The following is a 20,496-nucleotide window of genomic DNA, read 5'->3' on the forward strand; positions in this document are numbered from 1 at the left end:
GCGCTGGAGTGCGGAGCTTAAGAGCTCTGTCTGCTTTTCCAGAAGTCAGCAGAATTTCGGGGGTGACTTTCACTATATCTCAGAGTTATCATCTTTGAGGTGGGCCTAGAGGTGTTGATTAATCTAATCAAGTATTAATAATCTGGAAATGAAATAAAGATGGCACATGAACATTAAATTCTCATGGGTAGGTGGCTGTAGTTTGGGAAGCTCGTTCCGCATGTCAGTGTGGGGACATGACCCTGAGGAGTCAAGCTGGGCCGTGGGTGACGCAAGCTACAGGGAGCATGCAGAGAGCAGGCCGGGCCGGGTGGTGCTGGTGCCAGCGTGGGCGAGCATTCTGTCCTTGGGTGCCTGCTCCTCCGCAGGGCCTTCAGCTTTCTCTGCAGACCTCCAAGGGGGGCGTCTTGTTCCGAATTCCAGTTTAGCAAATCTGTTGTATTGATGTACCTCAGGGTACCCGTTTGTATGGCAGCTTTCTGAATTCCCTGTCCATGTCCTAAGGAAATTTATGTGAAGTGAACACATGATGCTGCCAAGTGAAATAACATACTGCTTTGTAATCTTTTAGTATTTTTTATCATAAAAAGAAAATATTGTCATTATAGAATATTAAGAAAATCAGAGTATATATGGATAAGAATGCAACATTTATTTATAAGCTCAGAAAGTAACAGTTAATATTTCGGTTTATTTTCCTGTTTCTATTGTTTTTTTACACATGTAATTTTGTAACTTTCCATGATGTATGTAGGGTTTTTTATTTTTTCAAGATCATTGTAGAAGAGGTAAATACAGTTCTTTGGGGAATTTTTTTAAAAAGCTTATTATTAAATCAAAGTGCATGAATTTATGTCTGTAGTAATTAAGTGTGAATGGTTTTGCATTTTAAAGATTTTCTTTCAATCTTTTGAGGTTAATTCGTTTTAAAAAATAGCAGGTGACATGGGCACATATGGACAGTCATCGTATTAAGGTTTTTTTTTTTTTTTTTTTGAGACAGTATCTCACTGTGTTGTCCAAGCTAGAGTGCTGTGGCATCATCATCATCATCGGTCCCTGTAAAATCCTGAGCTCAAGCAATGCTTCTGTCTCAGCCTCCCAAGTAGCTCCAAGTGGCTGGGACTACAGCTGCGTACCACCACATCTGGCCAATTTAAAATTTTTTCTGGGTTGAGATGGGGGGGTCTCGATATGTTGCCCAGGTTGGTCTTGAATTCCTGGCCTCAAGTGATCCTCCTGCCTCAGCATCCCTAAGTGCTGGGATTACAGGTGTGAGCCACCACACCTGGCATTAAAATATATTTGATTTAGCTGCTGAGAGTGTAGAATGGTCCTTTTTGATGATTTAACTAAGAAATATAATAAAGCAGCTTTACTCAGAATTGGCATCCACTATTTCTACTGTATGCACATGTTTTATTTCCTAGGGAGCAAAGGGAGAAAGAAGAAATTGAGAAATACCGTATGGAACGCCCCAAAATCCAGCAGCAATTCTCAGATCTCAAAGTAAGTGGACAGAATGGCATGCTGTTTCTAATGCTCTCACCCTAAGTGGCAGAGAGGAGACTCTCCCGGTGTGGAATTGACGAGACTTCACTAACTTGCTTTTTGTTTCATTCAGGCTTATTGCTTAGAAGAAGGTCTTTGCTTCAGTATGTTTAATTATGTATCTATGTGTGTAAAAAACCCCTTTCCTCCCCCTACTGTAAAAGGTGGGACAAATGAACTTATTTTGTTTGTAATTTTGACTCTATTTTTACATAAGATTTTCTCAGCTATGTGTTCTAGGCTTTGACAGAATAATTTACATTTTAGTGATGTAGAGCAGATCTGATAGATTGATTTTTCTAAGTGAAGTAGAAAATCATTTCTGCATCAGAATCTTTTCTAAAGTGTGGGGATCAGGAGGCTAGGGGCGAGGGAGACCATGGGTCTACCTGTGCATGTGAAATTCTGCTAGAGAATTAATGTTTTCGGGGCTGCATGTCTCCAGAGGAAGTTGGCGGAAGTCACAGAAGAAGAGTGGCTGAGCATCCCTGAGGTTGGCGATGCCAGAAACAAACGCCAGCGGAACCCACGCTATGAGAAGCTGACCCCTGTTCCCGACAGTTTCTTTGCCAAACACTTACAGACTGGAGAGAACCATACTTCAGTGGATCCCCGACAAACTGTGAGCATCCAAGAAGGCAACTGGGGCTCCCTTAGTCTGGTTAGACAGAGCCGTGGTGGGAATGGTGGGCAGTGTTGGAGTAGTGCTCCGGGTTAGTGGCTGTGCTGTGGCTGAGTCTGTCTGCAAAACTGGGACATGTCAGGCCACAGTGGAAAGATTTCAGAGAGAACAAGTTCTTTGGCGTGACAGTGCAAGCCAGCAGTTTATTCTCCCCCTTCCCCACAGCAATTCGGAGGTCTTAATACACCCTACCCAGGTGGACTGAATACTCCCTACCCAGGTGGAATGACACCAGGATTGATGACACCTGGCACAGGTGAGCTGGACATGAGGAAGATTGGCCAGGCGAGGAACACCCTGATGGACATGAGGCTGAGCCAGGTGAGGACGGGCCACGCAGCACTTTCTCACAGACGGCTCTTCGGAATTTTTGTTTCCTGGTCATAAAATCAGTATATGCTTGTTTTCAAAAGAAACCAAAAAACTCAAAACAGAAATGTGAAAATTTCATTGTAAGTGCTTTGTCACGAGATAAGCAGACTTGTGACAACGTAAGGTTTCCTGTCCCGTTACAAAGGGTGGTCGAGATTCTGTGTGCATTTGGGTCTGTGTGTCCCTATAGGGTGCGTGGGCCCAGTGTACTCAGACTGCCGCAAGCCAAGGGCTGGCCCCCTGTGTCACGTCTGCCCACCCTTGGGAACTCGGGGGCCACTGTAGGTAATGAGGACACTCAGGACAAGTCACATGTGCCCTGTTGATGAAGCTTAAGGTCCTTTCCTCTTTGCATAAAAAGTAAATATGGCTGGGTTTGGCCTGTACTTTCAGTGCTTTGGGAGGCCGAGGCAGGAGGATTGCTTGAGCCCAGAAATTTGAGGCTACAGTGAGCCATGATCACACCACTGCACTGTAGCCTGGGTGACAGAGTAAGACCCTGTCTCTAAAAAAACAAAAGCAAAAAACAAAAAAACTCCTCAAAACCAGTTACAGAGTAATGTGTATCATGTTCTGTGTGTGGGAAGAAAAGTATGTCCCTTCACAGGTGTATTGGCACGTACGTATGTAGGAGGAGTCCAGGGCTACACTCCGTACAGATCACCCCAGGACTGGGGCGGGCTGCTGGGTGGGAGCTTGTTTTTAAAATATTTTAAGGAAAAATTTCACATACACTTACTTAGTGTTAAATTACTTTCCAAAATGTGTCATTTCACTGTCATTGAACTGGATAAGTGTGCCAGTGTGATCATGCCCTTGGCATGGGCCACTGCTGGGTCAGAGGCATGTCCTTGCTGTCATTTTTGCCAGTGTGAGAGGCAAGCTCCTCCTCCCCCGCTCAGAGAGCCTCCATTTCGTTTGCATTTCAGTTAGTGGTGGAGTCCACTGTCTTCCCAGGTATGGGAGCCTCAGGCCGTCTGTGAAAGGCCTCTTTTGTTGTTTCCTCCTCAGGTTTAACACAGTTGCCATTTATGTTGCATGTTGTTTTTTACTGTTTCTCTGTCAGACTTGTTTGTGGAATATAGACATTTTTTCTTTAGCAAAAACTTTATTGTAGTAATTTTTTGGGGTAAAATTTATGTAACACAGAATTTACCATTTTAATTATTTTTAAGTGTGTATTCACTGACATAAGTACATTTGTGTTGGCAACCATCACCACTATCCAAATCCAGAACTCTCTTCGTCTTCCCAAACTGAAACTCTCACCATAAACACTAACTCTCGTCCCCTCTGCCCAGCTCCTGGCAACCACTGTTCTGCTGTCTGTTTCTGTGAGTCTGATGACTCTGGGGACGTTGTATGAGTGGAATCAGACGTTATTTGTCTTTCTGTGACTGGCTTATTTTCCTTACCATAATGTCCTCAAGGTTCATCCATGTGTCAGCATGTGTCAGAATGTCCTTCCTCTCTCAGGCTGAGGAATATTCTGTGCATCTGTACTACAGTTTGCTAATCTGTCTGTCGACGGACACGTGGATCGCTTCCACCTCTTGGCTTATTGTGAATGATGTTGGTATGTACGTGGGTGTGGAGATATTTGAGACTCTGTTTTCAATTCTTTTGGGTCTATACCTAGAAGTGGAACTGCTGAAATGTGTGGCAGTTTCACGTCTCAATTTTCGAGGAACTGCCGTGATACCTTCCACGGCAGCTGCACCGTGTTACGTTTCCAACTGCAGAGCCCGAGCGTTCCAGGGTCTCCACGTTCTTGCCAACACTTGCTTCCTTCCTCCATTGTCCTTGAACATGGCCATCCTAATGGATGTAGAGTAGTGTCTCACCGTGGTTCCGATTTGCATTTCCCTAATCAGTAGTGATGCTGAGCATTTGTATGTCTTCTTTAGAGAAATGTCTATTCATGTCTTTTGCCTGTGTTTTAAATTGGGTTTCTTGTTTGTTTATAGTATAATGAACTGCTATATGTAAGTTTTTATTTTTAGTAGAAGTTATCAGTGCTTTATGATTTCTGGATTTCACTTGTTCTTAGAGTTTTTTAATGTCTACTTTGTTTTTTTCCTGGGGTTTTTAGATACAAATCTTTTCTTCCTATAGAAGAAATTTGTTTATTTTCACAAACTGTTATCTGGATGACATTAAGGTTGTTTTCTTCCTTTTCCTTCTGACTACCCACTGGCAGTCAGGATTGTGGGAAGGGGCACTTTGTTTCAGATGTCCCTGGTCACATCCAGCTGACTCTCAGCTTGATCCGTCTTGCAGGTGTCTGACTCGGTGAGCGGACAGACTGTAGTTGACCCCAAAGGCTATCTGACGGATTTAAATTCTATGATCCCGACCCACGGAGGGGATATCAAGTGAGTGCTTTGCAGAATCGATGGGTTGGGATGGGAACTCTAGTTGCCTAGAATGTTTTGGATTTTATTTGGGAAATATGCAGACAAAATGTGACATAGGGCCGGGCGCAGGGGCTCATACCTGTAATCCCAGCACTTTGGGAGGCCAAGGTGGGAGAATCTCTTGAGGCCAGGAGTTTGAGGCTGCAGTGAGCTGTGATTGTGCCACTGCACTCCAGCCTAGGCGACAGAGGGAGACACTGTCTCACACACAGAAAAGATCCAAAAAACCCAAAATGGGCCATAGATGTTCTAAGAAATATATAGTGGATTAGTTTGGTTTTCCATTTAAGATACATCTGTATCCATTCATTGTGTACATTAAATGTTTTACAAATAACGTTCCAAGTCTGAGGCTGTGCTGGGCTAGAAAGTAGCTTGTGATTGTGCCCCGGTGTGCTGTCTGGACCTTTAGTTCCTAGACTTTGTCTGCAGGGATGCCAGACGGGCTTGGAATGGTGCTGACTGGAGTCTTGATTTGGTTTGTATCTCTTGGGACATTAGGATTAGTAGCTCATACATTGTTTCTGTGAAGTGGGCGCCTCCTCTCTGGGTTTCGGGCGCACCCTTGGCAGCATGGCCTGATGCTGAGTGCTTTCACACTCTTGCAGTGATATCAAGAAGGCGAGACTGCTTCTCAAGTCTGTTCGGGAGACAAACCCTCATCACCCGCCAGCTTGGATTGCGTCAGCCCGCCTGGAAGAAGTCACTGGGAAGCTACAAGTAGCTCGAAACCTTATCATGAAGGGAACGGAGATGTGCCCCAAGGTGAGGCACATTGTAGGGCATTTTCCTGGAGTGCCGCACGGTTGCCAGCCCCTGCGGGAGTGAGCTCAAGCTAGAGCAAATCTGTTTGTCTTGCAGTGTTGAAACTACAGATGGCAGGACAGTCGGGGGAGGATGCGGAAGGTGGGAAAGCGGTTTTTGTCCTGTTCGTTTTCCCATGGGGTGAGGCCATGCCACTGTTCAGTGGCAGGGTAACCTTAACTAGGAGGAGCTTACGTTAGCTCTTCACCCCGCTAATGCAAGAAACCTAATGGCTGGTGAGGACTCTTAAAAGAATAATCTAACACTTTTGTTTTTGGAGGTGGAGTGATTAGACAAGCTTTAGAAAGTACCATGAAACCCTGTAAGTGCCCATATCCTTTACTGTGCAGACTCGGATATCTTGGTAGGGAAGGAGGCCCTGTGAGTGATTATCCCAGACACGCGGTGCAGATCAGAACGTCCCAGGCAGATGTGCAGTCTCTGCTTTCTCTGTGGACTTGTTCTGCTGGGCAAGTTGTATTTTTTTCATGAAGTGTCATACGTGTTCCTCATTCAGATGCAGGCTCTGTACTCCTGAGCATTGGCACAATGGACAGCTCTGGCGTGGACGCTCTTGAGGCCCAGCTGGCTGACTGTCATGAAGTCTGGGGGCCGCAGGATCTGCCCCAGAGCCCCTGCCTCCCTCGTGGCATCCAGTCTGCCCACAGCCTCACTGCTCTTTTCTGTGGCTTAACAGAGTGAAGACGTCTGGCTAGAAGCAGCCAGGTTGCAGCCCGGGGATACGGCCAAGGCCGTGGTGGCCCAAGCTGTCCGTCATCTCCCACAGTCTGTTAGGATTTACATTCGAGCAGCAGAGCTGGAAACAGACATTCGAGCAAAGAAGCGGGTTCTTCGGAAAGGTGAGCCTTCCTCGGTGGTGCCTGTCAGCAGGCAGGTGCTCCTGGGCACTGTGGGTCCCCTGAGGGCGGCGTGCTGTCTCCACCCCTGGAGCCTGTGCTCCTGGGAGCCGCTTCTCTGCTGTTGGCTTGGGCTTTCGGTGAGAGTGGTTGAGGAACCAGTGACATTTTCCAGGCCTTATCCTGGGCTGAGTTCCTTCTGCCCTTGGACCCCTCTCGGGGGAGGGATGTTGAAGGGGTGTTCCTATCCTGGCTGAGACGCCTCTTTCCAGCTGTGTGGCCTGGAGTGCGTCAGGCAGTCACTGTGGTGCTGGCTTTGCCCATCTACAAGATGAGAACAGTACCAGTTCAAAACCTACCTCTCGGGTCTCTGGAGGGCTAAGTGAGATGATCTCTAGGAAGCAGCAGGCCGAGCCAGCATCTGGCACGTAGGAGGCCCTTGGTGGGTGTTAGTCATTTTCTCTGCAAAGGAAACACCAGAGTTGCACATTGGTTGAACAATTTCCTGCAGCCTCTGCCATCAGCCCATGGTCAGAGAAGTGAAGAATGGTTTGCCTGCCTGGAAAACTGATTCTATCCAGGGATCACTGCCAAGGTGGAACTTTGTGGGGAGTTTATTATTCATTACTCTGGATTCATAAAAGGAGCACGGTTTCTCCCTCCACCAGAACCGTATAGTCCATGCCCTTTTGGAATGTTGTTCCAGAACAGGCACCAGTCGGAGTAAACCTGTGCAGATGGCTTATTCTACATGAATTTGTAGCCTGGGTAAAATGAGGTACATTTTATAGAATCCAGGGCAGTTTTCAGTGAGGTTTCTGGCTCTTGTTTCTTTACATGTGTGTTTAAGTGAAGTACCAGGTAGATGTGGGTCACGTTGGGGCAGGTGAGCTGGGCATCCGGGCCGTGCAGGGCAGGGCTCTTCGGTAGGAAACTTATCAAATGTAGCTTCTGCCCGTTTACTGTCTGTGTTCGTTAGAGGCTGGAATGAAGTCTGCTTGTGTGTAGCCTGTGCATGCGTGTGCCTGCGTGTGCATCCGGTTGAAGGAGCTCTCCTCCGTCAGATCTGCTTTCTTGATGGCAGCCTGGTGACCCATCGAGTGCTCAGAGCCCATCCCTCACAGCGAGGCCAGGAGCAGAGCGCTAGCACCTGTCTCCATTTGTAGAAATCAGCTTCTTATCTTTTTCAGCCAGGAAAACAGTTCTTTGATGGAGAGCACATTAAACTCTGGGTAATTAGCATTATTTATTTAGGAAAGCTCTACTGAATTCCCCCTGCCACAGTTTGATGAATGGTCGTGAATGTCTTTGGGGCCACTCCCTGCTAACCACGAGGTCTGGGTTCATTTCCAGTTGGCTTCAGATCTGGAGAGGGGAACGTGCTTGCGGAGGTGGGGAGTGTCGAGGGAGCTTCTGCGAAGACGCCCTGGGCCTGGGGAGCAGCCTTCTGGCTTTGCTCTCTCGCAGAGAAGCTGCGCTAAGGTGGAACAAACTCTGAATCACCAGGCTGGCCTTTGCCGCTGCTCCTAACCCTGGTCTTGGCCTGCCCCTTTCCTTCGAGTATTTCTCAAACAGCATTCTTTTTTTCTGGGGTTCCTGGGCAAAGCTTGGTATTTGAAGGTCTCGTTTTTGAAATGAAGATAACAGCCACCTCTATCAGTGCCTTAGGACACCTGCCAGCCCCCAGGAGCCCTGGTGGAGCATGTGTCTCTGTGAGCTCTGGGTTGGCGTTGGGCAGAGCTGACACTCCAGTCCTTTGTTGGGAGAGCAGGCGTTTTGGGTGCTGATCTGAGCCCTGGGGCAGGCGCTTGATCTCTGCGCTTCAGGGTCGTCCCTGTGAAAGGGGGAGGTTTTCCAGGACGGGGGATGGTGCTGCCTGTGAGCTCACCGGGCAGGGGGCCCCGGAGGGGCCAGGCCCCTGGCTGTTCCCTGTCTGCCCCTCACTCGATGAGTGGGGAATGCTGTGTTCCCCTGCTAGTTCATGCAGAAATATGCAAGTGGAGTTGTTTTTACAGCGAAACCATGTGCTCTGGCTCATGAAGTACGGCATCTTCTAGTAGCCGTCACCAGTGTGTGATGGGGCACAGGGACAGCACAGTGCTCAGTCCATCAAGTGTCCTCCCTGTGGGGTCAGTGGAGTCGGGGAATCATGTTGGCCTCTGCAGGGTCACATCTTCAGAGCTACACGTAGGGTGCGGAATACGTGTCTCCACGCCAGCTTCAGGGACGCGTGGCTCCTTGACGTGTGTTGTCAGGTGATGGCTGAGGGCAGTGGCTGGTCACCTGCCTGCACCTGTTCTTGCATGAGGGTGTGCAAAACGTTACAATTCTATCACTCTTTTTGCTTTTATTGCCAGAATTCTTCTTAAAGAGAACTTCCCTCTGTGTTCTACAGAATAGATGCTTAATTTGTTCTCCTTTCAACTGTCAGAATAATGGGGTATTTCCCAGTGTTCTCCAAAGTCATTAATGATCTTTTGTTGGCATTGTCATGAACTCTTTTTTTTTTTCTTTTTTGAGACAGAGTCTCACTCTGTTGCCCGGGCTAGAGTGCCATGGCGTCAGCCTAGCTCACAGCAACCTCAAACTCCTGGACTCAAGCAATGCTCCTGCCTCAGCCTCCCGAGTAGCTGGGACTACAGGCATGCGCCAGCCATGCCCGGCTAATTTTTTCTATATAGTTTTAGTTGTCCAGATAATTTCTTTCTATTTTTAGTAGAGATGGGGTCTCACTCTTGCTCAGGCTGGTCTTGAACTCCTGACCTCGAGCGATCCTCCCGCCTCAGCCTCCCAGAGTGCTAGGATTACAGGCATGAGCCACTGCGCCTGGCCATGAACTCTTTGATATTTTTTATTTCATGGGTTTGAACACATTGCAGTTATTTTCTTTCTGATGCTGTCTCCAGGTAGCAGTTACTATTCCTACTGGCCTCCAGCCCATTCCATCATTGTCCAATAGGAGTCCCTTCTAGTGGCTCTTAAATTTTTTTTTTTAAGTTTTAAGTATTTTTATTTTAAGGGAAAACATGTAATAATGAGGTCTTTCTGACACTGGTCATTTTTCTTTTTCTAAATATTTGTGCATACACCCACGTACCCCACACTCCGAGACAGAAAACATTTTCATCACCCTAGAGAGGTCCCTGGTACCTCCCAGTCAGTCCCCACACAGTGACACACTGTCCCTAATCCCTGGCAATTACTCGTCTGATTTCTTTTTTTTTTTTTTTTGGAGACAGAGTCTTGCTCTGTTGCCCAGGCTAGAGTGCCGTGATGTCAGCCTAGCTCACAGCAACCTCCAACTCCTGGACTGAAGCAATCCTCCTCCCTCAGCCTCTCAAGTAGCTGGGACCACAGGCATGCACCACCATGCCCGGCTAATTTTTTCTATTTTTAGTAGAAACAGGGTTTTGCTCCTGCTCACGCAGGTCTCGAACTCGAACTCCTGAGCTCAAGTGATCCTCCCGCCTCGGCCTCCCAGAGTGCTGGGATTACAGGTGCCAGCCGCTGCGCCTGGCCAGCTTCTGATTTCTTCTTCTTTTTTTTTTTTTGAGACAGAGTCTCACTTTGTTGCCTCGGCTAGAGTGAGTGCCATGGCGTCAGCCTAGCTCACAGCAACCTCAAACTCCTGGGCTTAAGCGATCCTACTGCCTCAGCCTCCCGAGTAGCTGGGACTACAGGCATGCGCCACCATGCCCGGCTAATTTTTTCTATATATATTTTTAGTTGTCCAGATAATTTATTTCTATTTTTAGTAGAGACGGGGTCTCGCTCAGGCTGGTCTCGAACTCCTGACCTCGAGCGATCCACCCGCCTCGGCCTCCCAGAGGGCTAGGATTACAGGCGTGAGCCACCGCGCCTGGCCCCAGCTTCTGATTTCTTTACCAAGATTAGTTTTGCCTATTCTCAAACTTCGTATAAAAGGAACCAGACAGTGTAGACTCTTTGGGGACTGGTTCCTTTTGCTCAGCATACTTTTGAGGTACGCTCACGTGGCTGCTGTGTGCTGAGTCCTGTTGAAGTGACCCTGGCGATCCTTGATACTCCCTCGCTCTCTGCCACAGCGGACGCTCTGCACTTGTCTTGTTTGTGTCTCCCCAGACCTACAAAGCTCCATTGAGGGGTGGGTATGTGGTCCTTGACTGTCACCAGGGAAGGGTCTGCCTCACCCTGCTGGCAGCAGCTTGCTCATGACGTGAGCCTCCTCTTTGATTTCCCTTCCTGTGACCTGATTTCTTGTTTGACCTTGCCCAGCTCTTGAGCATGTTCCAAACTCAGTTCGCTTATGGAAAGCAGCTGTTGAGCTGGAAGAGCCTGAAGATGCTAGGATCATGCTCAGCCGGGCTGTGGAGTGCTGCCCCACCAGCGTGGAGGTGAGTTGGGTGAGCTCAAGGCCACCCCCTGCCAAAGCCTGAGCCCAAGGTCAGTGTCTGCTGGTGGCATAGTGGAGCACTGAGCTCACCTAGGCTGCGGCTTCTGGGAGTAGAAGGCCGTGTGGAGTCCCAGGATGCCGTTCCCTAACAGCTGCTAGGCCAGGCGGACAGTGGCTTCGGTGAGTCACACCCGGGTGGAAGTGCAGGAGAGAATCTTAGCTTGTCGCTGACCACTGCAGAACACCGTGTTGGGCACTCTTTTAGTGGCCATGCCTCCTAATTCAGCCCAGAGTTTGTCATGGGAGCCGGCAGTGGCAGGGTGATAGAAAACACTGCTCTGTCTTTCTGCCAGCCCAGCATGAGGTCAGCTCTTTGCCTCAAAGCTAGTAGGATTTCTTTAGCTTTAAGCGTTTCAGTTCACAACATTCTGTGCAGTGATTATTAGTCTTGGTTTTATAATACCCAGTATGTCTTTAATTATCCTAAGGGGTATTGTGAAATTCTCTAAACAAAATTAATCTTATTTTATTTACATAAAAATAAATAGAGCCCATACACATTTGGGGTGGAATGCTGCAGCGTCAACACTGCCTAGGGCAGGAGCCGCAGGAGGCTGAGCGCTCGTCTGTGAGGGCAGCAGCCACGTCCCGCCAGCTCATGTCCAGCACCTGGTGTCAAGTCTGGCACGCTGTGTGCGTGTGACCAGTGTTTGTGGACATTTGACCGAGAATCCTGCCTACTTTCCTGCTAGCCAGAGTCACTAAGTGCTCATAAGTCCAGAAGCTGAATGAACAGTGGCTAGGGTGAGAAGCATGGCTGTGCACATTTCACGGGCTCCGTTTAAATGGTCCTTGCGGGCTTTCACTGATGCCCTTTTTTGTGAGCTGGGGTCTTGCTACGTTTCGCAGGTTGGTCTCGAGTTCCTGGGCTCAGGCGATCCTCCCCCTCAGCCTTCTGAGTGGCTGAGCCTGCAGGCACCCACCACTGCACGGTCCTTGCAGGTTTTTGGAAAGAGCCTTGTGACGGTGCTGTGGGCCTTTGCTGTGGGCTCCCCGTCTGGCTCGGAGCTGTCCTGTCAGTGTGCTGTTCTTTCTTTCTGCCGGTGTCTTCTGTAGCTCTGGCTTGCTCTGGCGAGGCTGGAGACCTACGAAAATGCCCGCAAAGTCTTGAACAAAGCGCGTGAGAACATTCCCACAGACCGGCACATCTGGATCACGGCTGCCAAGCTGGAGGAAGCCAACGGGAACACGCAGATGGTGGAGAAGATCATCGACCGAGCCATCACCTCGCTGCGGGCCAACGGTGTGGAGATCAACCGCGAGCAGTGGATTCAGGTGGGCTGCAGCCAGGCCTTGTGGGGTCTGCTTCAGAAGCACGTGTCCTCCTGCACGCTGGAGTCTCACGTAGGACAGGGGCTGCTGGGTGGCTCTGGGGAGTCCCGCGCTGGCAGGAGAGGCAGGCACAGGTGTAAGCGATCTGGTCATGCGCCACTTGTCAGCACTCTAGGAAGATTCCAGACCTGGAGCTTGTCTTAGGGGCGAGTGCTTGTCAGGCGCTTTCCCTGTGCACACACGGGAGACCACACTCTTTGCTAGCAGAAACGGTGTTCCCTGGAGAGAATGACAGAGAGTTTCACGGCTTCTTTCCCTCCTCCCTGCCTTCTAACTTTTTTATAGACCTAATGCTAGGGAGTTCTCTCAGTTCATGTGACCTAACCACTGGGTCTTGGGTCCCCTCTGTTGTCTTCCTCCAAGCAGCCGTCCGCTGAGCAAGCTCCCTGGCGTGTGGCTCTGCCACGCGGAAAGCGCTTCTTTGTTGCCTGACACTGTGACTTCCCGAAGCTGCATTCTCCCAGGGCCCCTCTACCCGCTTCACCTCTGCCCTCTGTCCTGGAAGGTGGCCTCACACCTCCCTGCACCCTCCCTGCCCTGGTGCCTCCTTGCCGCAGTTGCCATAGGCGATCCCAACCGCCTCGCCGTCTGCATCCTGCGCCAGGTGTTGCCCCGGGCGAAAGGCAGTGCTGTCCTCTCCCTCTGTGACTGTCTGCTCCCTCTTTGTCCTCTTCCTCTGTGACTGTCCTCTCCTCAGGAGGCTGCCTGGGTTTTAATGCCACTTCATGTTCCTGTGCTTCCCATCCCAGGCATGTTTTGTTAAGCCATGTGGCCCTCTCCTGTGTTTGGGCAGTTTTGATTTGTTTTCTAAAAATCTCAGGTGCAAGGCGTCAGCTTATTTGTCTTGCTAAAATTTAACGATCTGTTCAACCCCTTTATTTCTTTAGTCTTTTTTAATTATGTTGTTAACCATTTTGATGCTCTCCATTCTTTTGTGTTAGTCCAGGTTTGTGACCGGCATCATTTTCCTTCTACCTGAAGGACTTTGATTTTTTTTTTTTTTGGAGACTAAGTCTCACTCTGTTGCCCAGGCTAGAATGCAGTGGCGTCATCACAGCTCACTGCAGCCTCTGACTCCTGGGCTCAGGCATCCTCCTGCCCTAGCCTCCTAAGTAGCTGGGACTATAGGCGTGCACTACCACGCCTGTTAATTTTTTTAAAAAACATACTATTTTAGAGTCAGCGTCTCGCTGTGTTGCTTGCTCACGCTGGTCTTGAACTCCTGGCCTCAAGTGATCCTCCTGCCTCGGCCTCCCAGAGTGCTGGGATTACAAGCATGAGCTACCATGCCTGGCCTCGCTTACTTTATTTCTTCAGATCTGCAGTGACCCACTTCTGTAGCTCATGCTGTGGACCCTCATGTGGCTTCTCTCTGGACGCCCTGAAATCTGCTTTCCTGAGGTCAGGAGTACTTTGCTGCTGGCTGGCCTGCCCGACAAAATGCCTCTGGAACTTGTCCCTTGCCCGGGCTGCTGTCTCACCTCTTGTGCACAGGGCTTCCCCGCCCGACAGGTTGATCTGTTTGGATCAGAGTGTTTCCTCGTCTTGTCAGTTTCAGGTCTTGAGTTCCAGCCAACAAATACAAGTGATTTTGGACTTGTCTTCTGCTCCTATTACTTTGGAAGTTTCTTCAGCATAGCCACTGAGTGGCCTAATACAACCTTTCGTACGTAGTAGGTGCTTACAGTTTGTTGAGGGAATGGATGCGGCTTCAGTTGCTCAGTGCTTATCAAGCACTGATGCACTGGGAGGCAGGGACAGACACGTCCGTGACCTGGACACGGCCAGGTGAGCGGTGTCATCCCCGGGCACCCGGTGTCTCTCGGTTCTCACCACCCGGCATGGCGTGCTCCGTGTCAGGCACCTGCAGCTCTGACTACAACATCAGAAATGAGGTTTTCGTCCCTCTTTCAGGATGCCGAGGAGTGTGACAGGGCGGGGAGTGTAGCTACCTGCCAGGCGGTCATGCGTGCTGTGATTGGCATTGGCATTGAGGAGGAGGACCGGAAGCACACCTGGATGGAAGATGCTGACAGCGTGAGTTTGGCTACATGGATGTTTGTCCCCATCGTGGAGTTTCTGTGGGGAATGGCAGGCATCTATTAATAGGCTATTTCAAAAATCTTTTTATTAGAAAACAAACAAAAAAAAACCTGGGCGTGGTGGCTCACACCTGTTACCCCAGCACTTTGGGAGGTCAAGGCAGGAGGATCACTTAAGGTCTGGAGTTCGAGACCAGCCTGGGCAACATAGTTGAGACCATGTCTCTATAAAAAATAAAAAATAAAAATCTTTTTAATGCACTTATTTTAAATGTAGTTGCAATTGAAAGGAATACACAGTTTTCTGTTAGTCTAAGTTTAAGTGACGAGCTAACGTTTTGAGTTCTTTCTAAGTGGGCTCCCAGCACATTATCCCAGGCCACGGTGAAGGGGCCAGCCTGGGAGGCGGGTGTGGTTCACCAGCTTCGCAGCTGTTGCCCTCTAGGTTGTGGCCCCTTCCCCACTCCTGCTATGAATGGCTCCTGAGAAAACACTCTGCGTACAAAATGTTTGCCTTCTTTGAGATTATTTCTGTGCACTAGGTTTCCAGAGAAAGATTAGGGGACCAAAATCGATAAACATATTTAAGATATTTAATGCAGATGTGGCCCTCTTTTTTTAGCTTTTCATTTTGAAATGAAAATAATTTCAGACATACAGGAATATTGTCAAGCTATGCAAAGAATTCTCTGATCGTCACCCAGCTTGACCTGTTCTGCCACATTTGCTGTGTTCTCTCTTCACACATGAGCACATACCCTGTCCCGTTTTCCTCAGGTGTTGCAAGTGAGCGTAGGCGTGATGCCCCTTTACCTCTGGACACGGCAGCATGTGTTTCTGTAAAAGAAGACGTTCTCTCACACAAGGGCTGTCATCTCACATGACAGTTATCAAAATCAGGAAGTTAGAGTTGGGACAGGGCTCTTGCGAAACATGCAGACCGTAGGCCTCGCCCCGCGCCCCGGCGGCCTGTCAGTGTAGCCGTGTTCTGTGCGGAGCCCCCACGGGTCAGTCTGCGGGAGAGCCCAGCCTCTCTCTGTTTTTCACGAGTCCAAAATTTTTTTATGTCCCTTGAGGCATATTCTTTCTTTCTTTCTTTTTTTTTTTTTAATTTTTTGAGGACCGCAGGCCACTAATTTTGTAGAATCCTCTTTGATCTGGGTGTTTGTGGCGTTTCCTGCTGGGTGGAAGGAGGTCTCACCCGTGTGAGGAGGCCACGGGGTCCTCTCGGCGTGGCGTGTGCAGGTGCAAGTTCCCGTTCAGCTCCGAGCAGCCGGCTCAGGTGCTGGCGGCCAGGTGACTCCCTGTAAGGTTACTGGTTTTCCCTTTTTGTTAGTAAATGTTTATGGGGAGACAGTTTGAGACTTTGTAAATTTTCTGTTTCTTGCCAAATTTTGACTGACTAGTTTGAGGATCCTTAATGATGTTTTTTTGGCCTGAATCAGGTATTACCATGGTGTTTGGCGAATGTTGCTTTTCTAAGTACAGTTTCTCCTATATTTTATTAGTTGGAATTCTACACTAATGGAGAGCTTTCCTTTCTTCTTCATTTATGTGTATATTCACTTCTTTTTTTTAATAGTAAATTTTTATTTTTAATCAAAGTAACATAATTTCATCGTTTCAAATGCCAAGTAGTTTTGTTTTCATTATGAAGAGAGCCAGTCCCCTGCCGCGGCATCCCCTGCAGTCTACGCAGTCTGCAGTGTGGACAGCCTCTGCCAAGGGGGGTGATGCTCACCTTGTTTAGCTCTTCCTTCTGCTGTTCGCCTCCGTAATTCTAAAGAACACTAACAAACAGCTCTTCTTTTTAGTTATGAAAAGTTCTCTTTTTGTTTTTTTATATTCACTCTGTACATTCAGGTAGACCAAGGGCTCCTCCTTTGGCGTGTGGGACTGTGCCCCTCTGTCAGCACCATTCGTGCGAATTGCACCTGGGGTCGCTTCACACCTTCGTGTGGCTTGACCCAGAGCTCAGGTGCTGGCTGTGCCGATCCTGCTACCAGGGCTGCACGGCCTGCAGATGGTCTTGTGCACACTACATGTTTAGTTCCTTAAGTGAATTAAGACGCTGGTCTAAGGTTTGCATTATGTATTGATAGTATTTAAGACTAAAAAAATTATAAAGAATAATTTAACAAAAGTCCACATAGTCTTTATATTGAAAGAAAATTCCAGGCTGGGTGCAGTGCCTCATGCCTGTAATCCCAATACTTTGGGAGGCCAAGGTGGGAGGATCTCTTGAGGCCAGGAGTTTGAGATTAACCTGGACAACATAGCAAGACCCCATCTCTACAAAAAATTAGCCAGGTATGGTGACACACACCTGTAGTCCCAGTGATTCAGGAGCCTGAAGCAGGAGGATCACTTAAATCCAGGAGTTCAAGGTTGCAGGGAGCTATGCTTATGCCTTTGCAGTCTAGCCTGGGCAACAGAGTAGGACTCTGTTTCTAAAAAATAAACAAATAAAAAATCCTCAATAAAACCCTTGTATTTTGAATGCAAAGTTCAATGCTTTGCTTCTCTGTTATTTTCTTTATTGCCTTTTTTTTTTTTTTTTTGAGACAGAGTCTTGCTTTGTTGCCCTGGCAAGAGTGAGTGCCATGGCGTCAGCCTAGCTCACAGCAACCTCAAACTCCTGGGCTTAAGCGATCCTCCTGCCTCAGCCTCCCGAGTAGCTTGGACTACAAGCATGTGCCACCATGCCCGGCTAATTTTTTCTATATATACTTTAGTTGGCCAGATAATTTCTTTCTATTTTTAGTAGAGACAAGGTCTCGCTGTTGCTCAGGCTGGTCTCAAACTCCTGAGCTCAAGCTATCCTCCCGCCTCGGCCTCCCAGAGTGTTAGGATTACAGGCGTGAGCCACCGCACCCGGCCTCTTTATTGCTTTTGACAGCCTTGGAAACACTCTGTGGGACTCTCACCCTGTAGGAAAGAAGTGATGAGAGCAGAAATCCAAGAGCCATTTTAGTTTTCCTCTTATTTTTTGTTGTCTTTTTCACATATCCTGGGGCGAGCACAGCTGTTTCTCACCCTGCTTTGTAGTGCTGGGGTAAGAACTGGTGTCTTTTGTGCTCTGAAGTGTGGCGAGACCTCTCAGAGTCCCACCCAGGGCCTGTTCCGGCCCCCATGCAAGGCCCTGAGCAGTGTCTCTCGGTCCTCTGGGGTGGTAAAGCCATTCTCAGGCGATTGTGAAGATCACAGGAGGCCATGGTGGGCCTGAAAGGCTCTGTAACTGACCCCCAGGACTCGGGTCAGAAGTCACAGAGAGGGACGCAGACCAGTTTGCTCTGCCCAGGGCCCGCCCCTCGCTGGCATCCTCCCCTGACCCCTTGCGGTACCCCTGGTGTGGGCACACTGCCTGAGGCAGGGCCCCTCCTGCTCTCTGGCGGCTGAGTCAGACTGAGGCCCTGTAACTCGAGAGGCGTGGGGTCTGAGTGAGGAGACCCTAGTTACAGCGCTGCGCCTGTTCCTTCCCTCTACCCATTTCCTTGGGTAGAAGTTTCCTTGGGAGTCCTTGAACATAGGAAGGGTCACCGTCCTCCATCTGGGCATGGTCTTGGGCGGCCTGGGTGCCCTCCCCAGGTGGGGGCCTGGACAGCTGTGAGCTGCCAGTCCAGGTCCACACCATTTTGGCATTCACAGTTGCAAAACATTGTTGCTGTCCCACTTCCTAATGGCCTTTCACGTACCTTCGGATACAGACCCCTTGGTGCAGAAATGGGTCCTGCATCTGCAGTGTGGAGAGCGGTGCCCGTGCCCAGTGTGAGGCTGAGTGGAAGTAGGTGTCTGAGCCTGTTCTGGGCTCTGGGTGTCACCACCGTCCTGAGAGATGAGTTGGACTAGCACCTGGATGTTTTACCTCTGCAGATGGTGACTGGCCTTCTTGTTTTGTTATTTGATGCTAACCAAGAAGTAAAGTCACTTTTTTTTTTTAAGAGACAGGTCTCACTCTGTTACCCAGGCTGGAGGGCAGTGGAGCGATCACAGCTCACCCCAGCCGCAAACTCCAGGGCTCAAGTGATCCTTCTGCGTTGGCCTCTTGAGTAGCTGGGACCACAGGCATGCACCACCACACCCAGCTAATTTTTTTAATTTTTAAATTTTTTGTAAAGATGGAGTTTTTGCTATATTGCCCAGGCTGGTCTTGAACTCCTGGCCTTCAGCAGTCCTTCTGCCCTGGCCTCCCAAAGTGCTGGCATTATAGGCCTGAGCCACTGCACTCATCCTAAAATCACTCTTCAGTATAGAAATATAAAGCTTAGAGAAAGTAGAACAGTGTTTACTGTAGTTCTGTTTGAGTGGATGGGTTTTTTCTTTTTATATTCACTTGTCTTTTATAGATTTGAAATCAGTGTAACTTTTATACTGCACGATATATACTATCCCTAATTTCTAAAGAAGGAACCAGTGTGCATGGTTTGGAGTTACCATGTGTGTGTGTGCATGCACATACGTGTGTGTACACGCGTGCACATATGTGCACGTGCCTTGGCCGTAGCCCCACATGTGGGGGTGCATGAGCGTGTGTGCACCTTGCTCACCTGCAGCTGGTGACTGGTATTCTGTGCTGGCTCCTCTTGCAGGCTGAGGGGCCAGCTGGCAGCCTCACGTGCTCCTATTTTGGTGTCCATGTCCCCATCCTCGGGTGTCCCTATCCTGGGTTGTAGTTCTAGTTAGATCAGCCAGTGTGGTGGACTTGCTAGCAGATGCCATTACTGAGAATCACACAGGCTGGGAGAGCATCTCGCTACCTGCTGTGGCCGGTGCTGGGCCACCGTTCTCATGTCCGTCTCTGCTTTAGTGTGTGGCCCACAATGCCCTGGAGTGTGCGCGCGCCATCTACGCCTATGCCCTGCAAGTGTTCCCCAGCAAGAAGAGCGTGTGGCTGCGAGCTGCTTATTTCGAGAAGAACCATGGCACCAGGTACGTGGTGGGACCTGCCGGCCCGTGGGCCAGTTAACCCTCCAGTCCCGTCTGCTCCGCACTAATGTTAAGCCCCTCCTCCCTGCAGATCTGCTAGTGCACCCTTGAGGTCTGGCCCTCTCCAGCGGTGGGGACAGCAGCTTTTATGACACTTAGGACTTTCAACTGGAGCTGTCTTTATAGCCCTGCCTGTGATAGGATTATCGCTGTTTCATAGTTGAAAAGCCTGGGCGTTGAGGGAGCCTGCCCGAGTGCCCTGTGGCTCAAGCAGTGCCAGGGGTGCTGGTGAAGGCCGGGGCCAGCACGGCTCATGCCTGCAGCAGTGGCCAGGGCAGCATCTGTGTTTTCCATTTAAGCTTTGCTGGCTTTGAGTTTTGGCTAGTTTCTATGCTCAGAGGAGGTCTGCAAGTTTTCTTTAATTGTACTCTTTAATTGAAAAAGCCTTTTGGGTCTGCCTTATTGGCTATAAATGTTAATTAAATTAGGCATTGCAATTTCTTGTTCTAAATGGGCAGCTCTTAAGGGCGTCCCCAAGCACCCCTGTCAGTCCCGCCCCAAGCCCTCGGGCGCTGCTCCCTGTGCTGGGCTGGGACAGGCCTTGCTGGTTTCACTGGCGCTGCAGCTGGGCCTGCTGAGCCCCCATTTTGTTTCTTCTCTGGAGTTGTTTAATCTCAGTCTCTTGAGGGTGTCTTTCCACGTGTGCTGCCGAAGTTCTGTCCCTCTCCCCACCCCTGCCAGCTGGTTTGGTGTTTCGGCATTAACTCCTTTGGGGACGTTTTGAAATGACCCCGGTGGCTCACCCTGCAGAAAGTCCCCTGGGGCTAAGTGCCAACCAGGATGGTGCCAGGCGTGGGCTGAGGCCGGAGTAGGCTCTGCTGCCCTGGACCCCTGGTTCAGTGGGCAGGTCCCTCCCACCGCTGGGTTCTCCGTGGTTGGCTCAGAGGGGCAGGGGAGGCAGTGGTCTGGGGCTGGTGCTCTGTCAGGCCTCACTCCACACAGCACAACTTCCCGTGCTCATTTCGTCTTGCTGCTGCGCTCAGCTGAGGCTCAGAGGGGCCGTTGGTGCCAGATGTGTCCC

General features: G+C 49.4%; 1 protein-coding gene across 1 annotated transcript in view; it reads left to right on the top strand.

The window, feature by feature from the left end:
- PRPF6 (pre-mRNA processing factor 6) overlaps positions 1-20,496 on the top strand; it is a 34,837-nt gene that overhangs the window by 5,393 nt on the left and 8,948 nt on the right. The window contains exons 4-13 of the mRNA XM_045529420.1: positions 1,431-1,509; positions 1,997-2,173; positions 2,399-2,554; positions 4,886-4,980; positions 5,631-5,787; positions 6,524-6,686; positions 10,938-11,056; positions 12,172-12,390; positions 14,362-14,484; positions 19,297-19,418. Of these exons, the coding sequence (XP_045385376.1) occupies positions 1,431-1,509; positions 1,997-2,173; positions 2,399-2,554; positions 4,886-4,980; positions 5,631-5,787; positions 6,524-6,686; positions 10,938-11,056; positions 12,172-12,390; positions 14,362-14,484; positions 19,297-19,418 (1,410 nt within the window). The remainder of the gene's footprint in view (positions 1-1,430; positions 1,510-1,996; positions 2,174-2,398; positions 2,555-4,885; positions 4,981-5,630; positions 5,788-6,523; positions 6,687-10,937; positions 11,057-12,171; positions 12,391-14,361; positions 14,485-19,296; positions 19,419-20,496) is intronic.

This window comes from Lemur catta, chromosome 17 (genome assembly GCF_020740605.2).
Source record: "Lemur catta isolate mLemCat1 chromosome 17, mLemCat1.pri, whole genome shotgun sequence".
NCBI classification, from domain to species: domain Eukaryota; kingdom Metazoa; phylum Chordata; class Mammalia; order Primates; family Lemuridae; genus Lemur; species Lemur catta.